This window comes from Strongylocentrotus purpuratus, unplaced genomic scaffold, assembly GCF_000002235.5.
Source record: "Strongylocentrotus purpuratus isolate Spur 01 unplaced genomic scaffold, Spur_5.0 spur5_contig_836, whole genome shotgun sequence".
NCBI classification, from domain to species: domain Eukaryota; kingdom Metazoa; phylum Echinodermata; class Echinoidea; order Camarodonta; family Strongylocentrotidae; genus Strongylocentrotus; species Strongylocentrotus purpuratus.
The window spans coordinates 1,354,588-1,367,769 of NW_022145542.1; the positions used below are offsets into that span (position 1 = coordinate 1,354,588).

The 13,182-nt window shown below is 36.2% G+C and overlaps 1 protein-coding gene across 1 annotated transcript; it reads left to right on the forward strand.

Moving 5' to 3' along the window:
* The first annotated feature begins 7,901 nt into the window (after positions 1-7,901).
* Positions 7,902-12,923, forward strand: LOC115924082 (mediator of RNA polymerase II transcription subunit 20-like). The gene is made up of 4 exons (XM_030985802.1): positions 7,902-8,019; positions 8,677-8,819; positions 9,603-9,853; positions 11,865-12,923. The coding sequence occupies exons 1-4, from the start codon at positions 8,006-8,008 to the stop codon at positions 12,078-12,080; spliced, it is 624 nt and encodes a 207-aa protein (XP_030841662.1). The 5' UTR covers positions 7,902-8,005; the 3' UTR covers positions 12,081-12,923.
* The last annotated feature ends 259 nt before the right edge of the window (positions 12,924-13,182 follow it).

The window sequence follows — 13,182 nt, forward strand, 5'->3', positions numbered from 1 at the left end:
TACAGTTTTTAGGTGAATACTACTATTCATGCTGTTATTGTTCCGAAATGTATTAACTCTGAACGCCTTGTCAATAATGAGCTCCAGCATAAACACAATGATACACAAATAACACAATGTCATAAAATGGATATTTTCTTTAGTAAAACAAAATGCTGAATTATAGAATAACGTTGTAAATGAAAGTAAGTGTTCACATTTTCATAATTGTATGCAAATGGGTAACACCCCCTGGGCCCTTCCCGGAGAATGTTGAACCAACAATATTCCGACAGCCGATTTCCGCAGCGATACAGTCATGACCTTCGTAATATATTTTTTAAAATCTAATATTTCTTCAACGGTTTCAATTTCTTTATTACATGGAAGCGCTGAAAAAAAAGGATGTCACTTTAAAAATGTTCACAAGAAAATACCTGTCTTCGTTTAGCACACTCTAATGACAGTACAAAGTTGATCATCGAATAAGAGATGACCCCCCCCCCCCCCCCCCCATCCCCCTCCGGTGAAATTGTGCCCATGCATCCATGACAGCTAGCCACAAGTATACAGTTTTTTATTATTATTATTATTTTTTAAATAATAGACGGTCAATCTAATAAGAACGATAAACGTCATTCTTTTTATTAGATTTGATGAGTACCCTTGCCTGATCATAGATTGCACACAAAATGTGGTATTGATATTTATATCGTAAACAATTTAGTATTGTAGTTTCTATGTTCTACGTTACTTCATCAACCATTACCAGTTGAGCAAAGAAGCAAATTGAAATATCGAATGAGATCCAACGCTGTGTAATTCTACACGTACTGTTTAGTATGACAATCACAGCCCATTGCATGAAGTATGGGTAATATGGTGTCATGGTCATTATTGCTGATGGCTTTGAGGTCAAAGTGAGAGAAACTATTTCACATGTGTGCGTAATTACTACACCTAGTCCCGACCACTGAACTCTGAACAGCTCTGCGGTTTGAACCGATTTTGGCGCCCATTTTTAATTGCTGTGTGATTAAAACCAATGATTCTCAAACTGATTAATATTTTCTCAGAAAATTCATCGCAACATGAATCCTGTAATGTGTCTCTACCCGATTAACTATTTTCTCATCTTACAAAGTATCCGTCACATTGGCTCCTTATAGGCCAATACGAAATGCGTGAATTATACAACCCGGAGTGGTATAGTCTCTAAACAGCAGCAAGTTGGGGGCCCGTTGGGGGCCTGCATCAAGACCGACCCTCTGCCAAAACTCAAGAAAGATAATGGTGTCTAGACTCTAGACACAGTTCGTGAGAGTTCTTTGGCCTTTTTCCATTGCGATTTAGTCGGACAATTAGTAAAACGACTATTTTCGATGTCCAAATAAGGCTTTTAATATAAATGAAATTATTCTTATAAACATTAAATTTTTTGTTTTCTGTTATTGGTCTGTGAAGAGAATTCGGAGTGATATCGGTGTGAACGAAATAATATGATGTCCAAGATCTTTTCGAAGGAGGGATGGAGGGAGGACTTTATCTTCAGCATAGACCATTTTACAAAAAAATGTATTTACAGTCAAGGATGCTTCTATCAGAAAGAAAAACTAACCATACACAAAAAAAATGAACTATTGCCCCTTTGCGGGGTTATTGGTAATTATACGTATTTTAAATTCCATTAAAATACATGTATTATCTAGGGTCACTTTTCTTTGTTGCCTCTTTGCCATTCAATATTTTATGGATTAATTTTATCGCTTTTATGCTGTGAAAATCCCGAGAGAACATTCATATGATATATTTTAACTAATTAGTTTAAACGACATTTATAATGACTAATAAGCGCAACGCTCCAATTTTGCCGGAGCGGGAGTGGCCGAGTGGGGCTTTGTGACATCATTCTCCGCTGTCTGTGCATTATCAAATTCCTGTATTTTCTCGAGTAATTTTTTTGGATAATTTTTGACACTGAAATGAATGAGGCAACGCAGCTTATTAATCCTTTAAAAAAATGGCCACCACGCCCGTCAGAATACAAAAGCAATTTCAATATCTACAGCCGCCCTCATTGCAACCCCGACCCCTTCCTTTCAGGCAGTAATGTGACTTATGTAGGTTTAAAAAATGCACCACTATCAAGAGTTCATGAGTTCATACCTTAAAACAATACTTTCACTTTTTCTCCAAAGCTCTCACTTTGTATGTTACCACCACATAAAGTAGTAACATGATGCATGGTTCTTGCCTGTATAGACGACCCTATACTGAGCTGCGGCAGACCCCCTGCGAGCCTTCGACCGTTCAGCTCGGCCTGAGCTTCGGAGTGAGAAGCTATAGCGTCAAGGGATATATACATGCCGGGCTTACTTCCTTCGTCTTGTGACATGAGATGATGGAAAGTGACCGACCGGTTACAGAATAGAGATTCTAAGACTTGGGAAATTATTTTTGTTCATGATTTAGATGGATGTACAAAAACTATATTGATTATTCTGCACAATTATTATTAGTATTATCAATATAGTCAACATAGACGTGACAATTATGTTCTGTTAAAATAAAGTTGTAACCATATGAAAAATATACTATGGGAGAAAAAATCTATGAGACGTGTTTATTTAGATATGGAAAGTAGATTTCCAACAATAAACGCTGTCTCATCTCTTCTTCGCTTGCCCCGACTGCCCTCCTTTAATACTTTCAATTTTCAGTGTGAACCAATATCGATGCCTTGTAAAATAATATCGCCGCTTATCGAATAAATCGACTTGTCATTTACAGTGGGAATTTTGCATTTTCGAGCTGGTTTAATCACACGAAAATCAAAGTAGCGATGATCATCATAAAATTAAACACGGCTTCTTCTATATTTTAGTGAATAAGGCCAGCTGTTTTAAACCGGTGTGCCGTGAGAGAAATTTGGTTACATCAAAAAAGTTATTAATAACGTCAATTTTGAGAAAAACAAATTATGTGAAATTAGTGAAAAAAGGCCTTGATAGATTTTCATGAGGAGAAAACGTTTTAAAGATAATGAAGTACCTTTTTTCCTCTCTCGCTTCACTCGCTCGTAAGGTTTAAAACGAGATTATTTCCGGCAGCAAAATGCCTGAATACCTTCATAATTATTTAGAGGCGCCCGAATATTCTTTGATTTGATAGCGAGGTGCCAGGGTATACAGTGCGTCCCAGAAAAAAACGAAACCGAGACTTATCGATGTTTTATCCGCATAACTTAATCACAATTAAAATTAATAAATAACACATATTTGTAAAACTTAGATCCTCCTCTTTCAATTTTGATGCAACTCATAATGTTGCACATTTAACGCATGAGTGAATAAAAACAATTTGAAGAGAGGGTACCAAACAGTCATTTGGCGGGCGGTATTTGAATTTAAAGAAAAAAATCACATTTCTAGAAAGTTCATTTTCTACCCTTTCATATGACACCTTAATCAGAAATAACAAAATCCTGTTTGTTTAAAAAAATCCTTGCATTTCCATAATTTGATTAAACGAAATCGTTTTCACTGGCTGCCTGCATGGCTGATCGCCAACGAAACGGAGTTAAGTCTTTTGCCAACTCTGCTTGTTGCTACGGTAGGCAGCAGTATATTGTCATATTCGGGCAGCAAGGTGTCCGAATATATCTTTAAAAAAAATTAAATATCGAAATTACAATTATACCACCCTCGTTTATTTCACTCCCTCAACATTTCAACATAATTAATGTTTTCTTCTTTCTATTTTTCTCGCTCGATTCGCTCGCTCGCAAAATTTATTTTAGAAAATGTGCCCATAGATATATTGACGAGTGCCAAAGTGATGCAAAGTGTATCTTCTGTGATAAATTTGGGATTGGGGTGACGAGAAACTAGCAAGAGGACATATTAGCTTGACCAAAGTACTTAATCACAATTAAATAGTCTAATCCTTTGTCTTAAAGGCCATTGAGAATAACATTTCAACATTATTATTATGTGAGATCAGAAAGCTTTCTGCTACTGTTTCTATCCAACAAAGGCATATACATACTGCCCAGCCCTTTGATAAAATGCCAACAGATTTATACAAATCAATCACGATCATTATGATCCTAAAATTTCCCTATATCCCATTCCCATCCTGAAATGCGTGCCACCTTTCAAAATAATAAAGATTTTAGTTCACAATTAAACTCCGAATTAATTGAATTTTATTTGTGTATTTATATAGTCCTACACATCCGTCAAGGTTTAAGAAAATGGCGTTTACTCCTTTGAGATTATATACTTAACAAATTATTTATTTTTATTCAAATTGTACTTTGGCGGCTATAATTTCGTGCCAAAGTCGGGCAAACCTCTCTCAAAGGTGAGGCCGGCGTACTAACAAACTTGTATTCCGCTATTTAAAAAAAAATTGTATAGTATATAGGGGCAAAAAAGAAATGGCTCATTATGGCTGTATAGATATTCAGTGCATTAGGCAGAATCTGTCCCTGAAAAACGAAAACGAGGATCAAAGCGAGGATGAGGGTGATGTCGATGATAATTATGATGGTGATAATAGTTGTGCTTTATAACTTCGTGTCGAGTCTTTGCATTAGGATTCGGCAATCACAGGGTCCGGTATTACGTGGGCATCACTTTTAACTTTAGCATGTGTAACATGGCATTGTAAATAATTTATCGGTCTGGTAGGCGTTAAATATAACAAAAGGAGGTATGTTTGAGTGATCTGATAGAGAGAAAGGCTGCTCATGATGGCATATTGTTAGGGTAAGCATTCCTTAATCCTCTGGTGAATGTATCAAAGGAAAATGACGTCCCAATGAAAGTGCATGGGAACAATAACCTTCGCAGAATTAGAAGGCTTAATGTCGAACATGACCGAGAGAGAAAGAAAGAAAGAGAGAGAGAGAGAGAGAGAGAGAGAGAGAGAGAGTAGGAGAGAAAGAGAGAGAGAAAGAGAGAGGGAGAGACTGTCTATGTGTGTGTGTTAGTGAGAGAAAGAGAGGGAAAGAGAGAATAATAGACCAAAGCAATTGAGAAGAAAAATACGTAAAGATCTAACAATCATTCCCATATACACTATTGATTAGAACAGATTAGAAGATTCTAAAACAAACATAACTTCATAATGAGGATTGCAAAGAGGTAAAGATGAAAAGATCACCGTGAAAAATATCATCACTTGTGAGCCCTTTAACTTTTAAGATTCATGGAAGGAGTACTCCTCATCATTCTGAAACGCTCATTCTAAAAATTCGGTTAATTCAATACCAAATTAGTTATTGTATTTGTCACGTCGAAAGATAATGTAATCTTGTTATGTGCTCACTTTCCATCTTAGCCACGAAATGATTAAAACTCGAACAGTTGCAGATACGACTTTTTAAAATCAGGACTATACTAATGCTAACACTCTGAAGAAATTAGACAAAAGGGGGAAATTGACTAATCAATTATTTTCATGTAAAGGAAATTTCCTATTGACAAAACATTGACATTTTTTGACGAATGATAATGTTAAATTATATTTTCTAGCCATCTAGATCTGTTTTGCTTCATACTAATTCTATCGTCTCTCTTCTCGTCAGTCAGGGGGGGGGGGGGGGGGGTGATTACGTAATAGCAGGATAGTGGTCCATGTTCAGGAAGGGAAGAGACCCCTTCTTTAATTTCCACTCGTCTGTCACGAGCAAATAAATGTGGGCGAATAATACAAGTCATCAACATATAGGCAGGAGATTTGGGGCCGCTATTTACAAGACGATTTACACCTTTTAACAATGGACCCAGTTATTTGTAGGTGTGAGACATTATTAGTTTAATATGACTAGTCTGTTGTAAGAATATCATTATCATGAATAAAAACGCAACCCTATACACATTTCTAGATTTTCTAGATTGGAAACGTTTATACTTGTATGAAATTTTTATAATATTATATGAAGTTTATTTTTTCTCAACGAGAATCCATTTGAAAATAGAATTGAAAGGTGTGAAAGGTGTCGAATCATTATAAGTGTGGATGACCACGATTATTATTTTGATTAAAATAATATTGTTTACATTCACTTGATTTGAACAAAAGTCCAACCAATATGTATATCAATGTAAATTGTTTATCCTCCACATAAGCTGACATATCCCTCCTCGGACGTTTTGGGAAGGAGGGTGTAGGCCTAGCTTACCCTGTATTGGGCAGCAGATGATTTGTTGATTTTTTTCAGAAGATGATTATAAAATTTAGGCGACGATGAATCTGTTATTTTATAAAGGTAAATATTGCGAACCATGTATTAGGCCTATAGTTTACCCTGTATTGGGCAGCAGTGGTGCAGCAGATGATCTGTTGAGTTTTTCAGAAGATGATTCTGACATATTTTAGGCGACGGTGAACCTGTTATTTCATGAAGATATTATTGCGAAATGCGAACCATGTATTTTGTTTTTCGTCTTCTTTGTATTAGGAATATTTCTTCATAATTGTATTCAGAGTTTCAGACTACATGGATAGTGTCTGAAAATACACATAGGTTTGTGTTTTTGCATTAGTTTTTTTTCTCGTGTATATTGAATTTTCATTAATGGTAAATTCGAAATATTTTATTACCGTCACGCTTGTTAAAGAGGGCGCTATTCTTATACATCTATTGGCTTACATTCAGGTGCCTATCTTTATCTTTAACAGCATTACAGATTTTGCTTGTTTAGCTGTTTTTATTAAATTGTTTTTTTATATATTTTTCAAAATCGGAGGAGTGTTTATTGCAGGCCGCTTTCATCTCAACATCATTTTTAAAAGGCATTCCAATTTTTGTAATGAAAGCGGAAAAGTAGGAGAAACAGAATGTCGAAAATTTGAAACAAATATGACCAAAATATGAGTGCTTGAAATATGAGATCAGTAAAGCTATGAGATTCACAAAATGTCAATTTGGGTATACTGGAATGTTACGTAGTTGCAGGTAACTCTTCAGTTTGTCCGTACAAAGTTAAGATACATACATTTCTGAGTTTTTTTTCTTAGGCGCCTTCTTCCTTGAGGACTACTAAAACTAGATTTTGGATGGCATATTATCATAGTTTCTGCAAATATAACGCCACTCCCAAATCATAAATTTTGAGAAAAAAATAACATTTTAGTCATTTTTGTGTCTTGGAACATATGGAAAAGTTATCCGACACTTCGTCATAGTGACGTTACCGATTCAGCCAATTTCAAGTCCCCTTACGTTTAGTAATTTTAAGTTTGAAAATTCATAACTTTATTGCGTTTTATACGATTTCGTTCATTCTAACTTCTACTAGACTGCTTTCTGGTTTTCTGCTTTCTATTTAGAGTATTTTACTATTGGAGTTGGATTTCTCTTTAATGTATACTGAATTAAATATTTGCACAGCCTCTGAACATCATGTTTAAGTTATTTTTTATCCGAGATTAGAACTTTTTTTGTGAGTATAAATCTATTTATTGATTTATTGATTCTTGATTGATTGATTTTTTTTTTTAATTTTAATTTATTTGTTTATTTTTATTTTATTTATTTATTATTATTATTATTATTATTATATATATATATATATATATATATATTTTTTTTTTTTGGAGGGGGGATGAGGATGAGTGTCACTCGTTCTCCAACATTGATGCATCATTCTCACAGACCCCATATGCCATAGGCCAACCTCAAATTTCTACCACCCCCCCCCCCCCCCCCAAAAAAAAAAAAGCTGAAAAAATTGTACCAACAAAAGGATGAATCTCTGCAAGTGAAGTGATGACTGATTTTATTTTGATTTGAATTACTTGATCGAGTGGGGTTCTTTCTTGTATCCGTATTTTAAGACTTGAGGTGTATTTCCACGGTGGTAATTAAACGCCTATATACCTAAACAACAACAACTGTATATGGTTTTCATATCCTACATTTACAAAAGTGAACATTTTTAATTGTAGTACGCTACTCGGTGTGCATTGCTGATCCAGACAAAGAAGGCCGACAAGCGTCCCAAACTTCCGAAATATGGGGGTTACGTGGTATGTAAATTATTTTTATTTTGAGTGTTTACATGTAATTATTGACATCGTGTTTGAACAATCTATTTCCTTTTCAAGAATTGTAATGTACCCACGTTCCTAAGAATATTAATAAGATAGGTGCATTAGTGATTCTCGTTGTCGTGTGCCCATGCATTGAGTTTCGTGAGGGATAATTATGGAGATCGGCTTCCGCGCTATGCCTATGCCTATGCTATGCCGGAGTCGGGCTAACTCGGACCAGGGGACAACTCGGCCCAGGTACAAAAACGGTCAGTTTTTGCATGTTTAGGTTTAGGGTTAGGGTTAGTGTTAGGGTTAGAGTTAGGGTAAAATGACAAAAAATGACCGTTTTTGCAGCTGGGCCGAGTTGTCCCCTGGTCCGAGTTAGCCCGGATCCGCTATGCCTGGCTATGGCTATGCTTACGGCCTGCGGACATGTAGCTGCATAATGCATTACTATCCTGGCTGTGTATTGTGTTCTGTTGATTCTCAAATCAGATGTGTGAAAAAATAAAGGATAAAATGTAGAGGTGATAAAATATTACCAAATGGGAAACCTTGTAATACTGCAATTTGAAGAATAAAGTGTCCTAGACCTAACTCCTATTTCTCCCCGATGGTCTATACTAATTTTCTATTTGTTATTTTTTGCAGTGTCACACAGTGGCCAGTAACAGAGAACAGGACTGTACCTCAGGCCGTTGAAGTCCTCACAAAGCGTCTTGATGCATTGGGTGCTTCAAAATCTGGCAATTTTGGAGTAGACTGTGAAACTTACCAGTCAGTCCCAACAAATGGTGAGATTTCATTTGTCAAAATAGCCATCACTTATAAGTTACCAATCATCTCTAATATCTGTAAAGCTTTCTTCATATCTAGATTATTATTAATAACTTAGCCATTTCCAATTAGAGAAAGTAAGAAATCTTTTCATAGCAATATCCAGTTGATTATTAAGCAGGCTTTTTCATAATTATTCTGAAAAGGGATTCACTACTTTGTTAAGTGCACACTCCCCCTACTTTGAGACCTACATACACACAGCATACTCGGTACTCTGTATTTATTCTGAACTGTAGGAAGTGTAGAATATGAAAACATACAACAACTGGATTCATGTGTGACTTATGTTTTCCTCCTTCTTCTTGTTACTGGTATTATTATTGATATTATCTTCATATATTTATCTGCAACCAAGGGTACAGTGTAATGTGAACACATCTTAAAAAAGAGATTCAGCTTCCCCTACCACAACAGGAGGAAAGATGTCCTACAGTATTGCTTGGAATAAAGATGACAGTCTCACACTGTGTCACGCCTGACTGCATGCATTATCCCATAGACCTTGGTGTGACTTGGTGGTAATGTGTCTACTTTATTTCAAGCAATACTGTATTTGAAATTCATGTGACGCTTTTGCTTAACCACTACTGTTGGGAAATGTGAAAGGGGATGATTAAAGCATTAATTTAAGTGACAAATCTGTTTCTTCTGCCTGCTAGATTGATTGCTGTGAAGATGAAGGATATATGTTTTCCACACACTTCTTTAATTAATTTCATTTTACTTTTGACATGCAGTCCCACTTAAGTATATCCATGTCATGCACAACAAAGAGCAACCCTATACATGCTATGCAGTGACAGACAACAGAACCTGCCTAGTGTGTGAGAACTCTTTTGAGGCAATCATGCATCGGCTCAATGGATTCTACGTGCCCAAGAAGACGGCCAGAATTGAGTCCAAAGGAACTCGTTATGAGATGGGTGATTTCATCATCAAGATTGGAATAGTTTCTCTAGGGCCCCATGCCAGGGGAGTACTCGTTGAGGTAATATTCCATCACTTACTTGACCATTCTTCTATTCAGTCGCATATTAATGTGGGTCAGGAAAATACACTTTTATTGATGTTTAAAGGGCAAGTCCACTCCAAAAATAACTTACTTTCAATAAAAGCAGAAAAATCAGACAAACCAATCAAAAAAATTGAGCAAAATCGGATTACTAATAAGAAAGTTTTGAATTTTTGAAAAAGTATGCAAAACTATAGAACAATGAGAATCACAACACAAGTTTGTGATGTCATGTCCTCACAGCTTATCAATTGCTTTATATACTTTAATCCCATTAATTTCCCCTTTTATCCCCCAAAACTTGATTTCCCCATGCCTTTGCCCAGGTTATATGATTTGTATCATATTGCGTGCATGACATTTCCCCAAAACTGTTATGAATTTTGAAGAATTGATACTATTTTCTGAATATTGTATTTCATAATTATTGATTTTTATATAAATAGTTTATCAAAATTCAATTTTTCATGATTTAACCAGACAAAAATTACTCTTTATTTGTGCATCCACACAAAAACATGTTACTAACAATCTAACTTAGATGCTGGTGTGAAGAAATAAGATTCTTAGGGTGAAAATAGGAAATTCATATCATCAATATAAAGAAAATAGTTAGTGGATAGTGAGGACCATACGTCACAGACTCATGGGTGAGTTGCCAATTTGTGTAGTGATTTTCAAAGTTTTTCATGTCATTAAAACTTCATAACTTTCTTATTAGTTATCCCATTTTGCTCAAACTTTTTTTGATTGGTTTGTCTGATTTTTCTGGTTCTATTGAAAGTAAGTTATTTTTGGAGTGGACTTGGGCTTTAAGTAATGATTTGATAAATAATGTGGTTTTCACTATAGCATGTAATATTGTTTTTATGCCTCCGTTACGAAGTAGCCGGAGGCATTATGTTTTCGGGTTGTCCGTCCGTCCGTCTGTCCGTCCGTCCGTCCGTCCGTCCGTACGGACGTACGTCCCGTTCTCGTGATCGCGTTATCTGAAGAACCGATTAATGGATTCCTGCCAAACTTTGGTCATGTATGTATCTTGCAGAGCCGATGAACTGATTAGATTTTGGGGCCTCGAGGTCAAAGGTCAAAGGTCATGCGGCTCATTATATATGCAAAAACAACTCGTGATCGCGTTATCTGAAGAACCGATTGATGGATTCCTGCCAAACTTTGGTCATGTATGTATCTTGTAGAGCCGATGAACTGATTAGATTTTGGGGTCACGAGGTCAAAGGTCAAAGTTCATGCGGCTCATTATGTATGCAAAAAAAAATTGTGATCGCGTTATCTGAAGAACCGATTGATGGATTCCTGCTAAACTTTGGTCATGTATGTATCTTGCAGAGCTGATGAACTGATTAGATTTTGGGGTCACGAGGTCAAAGGTCAAAGGTCACAGCGCACATTACGTATGCAAAAACAGCTCATGATCGCGTTATCTCAAGAACCGATTGATGGATTCCTGCCAAACTTAGGTCATGTATGTTACTTGCAGAGCCGATGAACTGATTAGATTTTTGGGTCATGAGGTCAAGGTCAAAGGTCATGCAGCTCATTATGTATGCCAAAAATAGCTTGTGAACGCATTCTCATTAGAACTGACAGATGGATTACTATTTAACTCAGGACATCTTGCAGAGCCAATGAACTGAGTAGATCTTAGGGTCATGAGGTCAAAGATCAAAGGGTCATATATGTATATGAGAAATTGCTTGTAATCACGATATTCTGAGAACCTGTTAATGGATTACAATGAAACCTGAATTTGAAAAATTTCTTCCGTTTTGGTTTGTAAACTTGCTCTATGAAGGAGGCATCATTTTCGACTGCGCGCAGTCGAAGTTCCATCTAGTTTCTTAACAGCTAATACACTTTTCAAACTGATGTGTATTTCTGAAGAAAAGCATCTGTTGGACTTGCAATCGATCGGTTTAATGATATATTACCCTAATTGTGATTATTACATTTTAATCTCATTGTACAGGTAGAGTACACACCATGTGTCATCATTCAAGACTGCTGGCCATTAATGGTGGAGTTTATGCAAGGTTTCATGGGAGCTCAGTACACACCAAACACACACCCTATGTTAGCCAACAAACAGGAAGTGCCTTTCAATGCAGAAGATACTGTCTTTCAGTACCTAGAACAGTTTGAAAACTTCGTCAAGAGGGGCTCTAGCACTGCCACTGTCAGGTGATGTCAACATGGTATCAGCATTTCTTCACGTTTGATAATGGCTAGCAGAAGGATGAACTTGATGGTGCCTAGATCTTATTTGAGACCCTCGTTTAGAACTTGTACATGGACTGATGCCTGCTCAAGATTTAATGTCTACTGGTTCTCTGTGCTAACATTGATGAATCTGTTACAAGTCAGTCTGAACTGTAATGCTATACTCTCGGACAGCACTGATATTGGCTGAATTTCGTCAGAAATCAATGTTAAAGATCTTGGATTTTTTCAAATGCAAATCATCCACATGACACGAGTATTTGCCGAGGCTTGTTCCATTTTTAATTTTGAAAGAAAAATATGGCGAGATTGGACATTTTTTTCTTTAAGATAAGTCATTGTGTAATGCTGATACGCAGTCCTAGGCCCTTTGTAATAGAGCTGTGATCGATCTGGATTGATCAAATCAATTGCACCTTACTCACAAACTCTCACTTAGATTTCCTGGATCCATGACTTATATGCCTTTGTTTTACAAGCATGCATCGTCGTAAAGTAATATAATTGGAAGTTACAAGAGGCAAGATGAGAAGTATGAGCAGTATTTGTATTGGCATTGTTTACTCAAAGTTCACCATGTCCTCTTGATCAATTAGTTGATCCAAGTTGGTTCTTTACGATAGAAAGAGGTGAAAGAGTTGGTGAAATGCAATTCGTAACAAGATTGTATTTTCTTACATTTTGCTGATTCAAACCACCAACATACATTCTTAAAGGTACTATGTCCCTTTTGCAGCCAACCTCAAATTCTGTAGAACTTTGCAGGAATTATGAATATGTCATGTATATCCTATCTGTGAAATTTAAACGTTAGCAGTGTCCTCATATTCAAATTATGCAAGGAAACCCGTTTACTTGCTAGACTTCACTGTCAGACACTATTGAGTGACTGACTGGTTTTTTTTTTCTTTGGTAATAACATACATGAAAAGAGTTGTAAAGGGTACATGAGCATTTGTCTACATCAATAAACCACTTCTTGTGATGGCCAAGACTAAACTGATTGAATCTTTGCGCAGCATAAAACGTATGACCATTCGGTACAATCGTCTTAAAATCAAGACTAT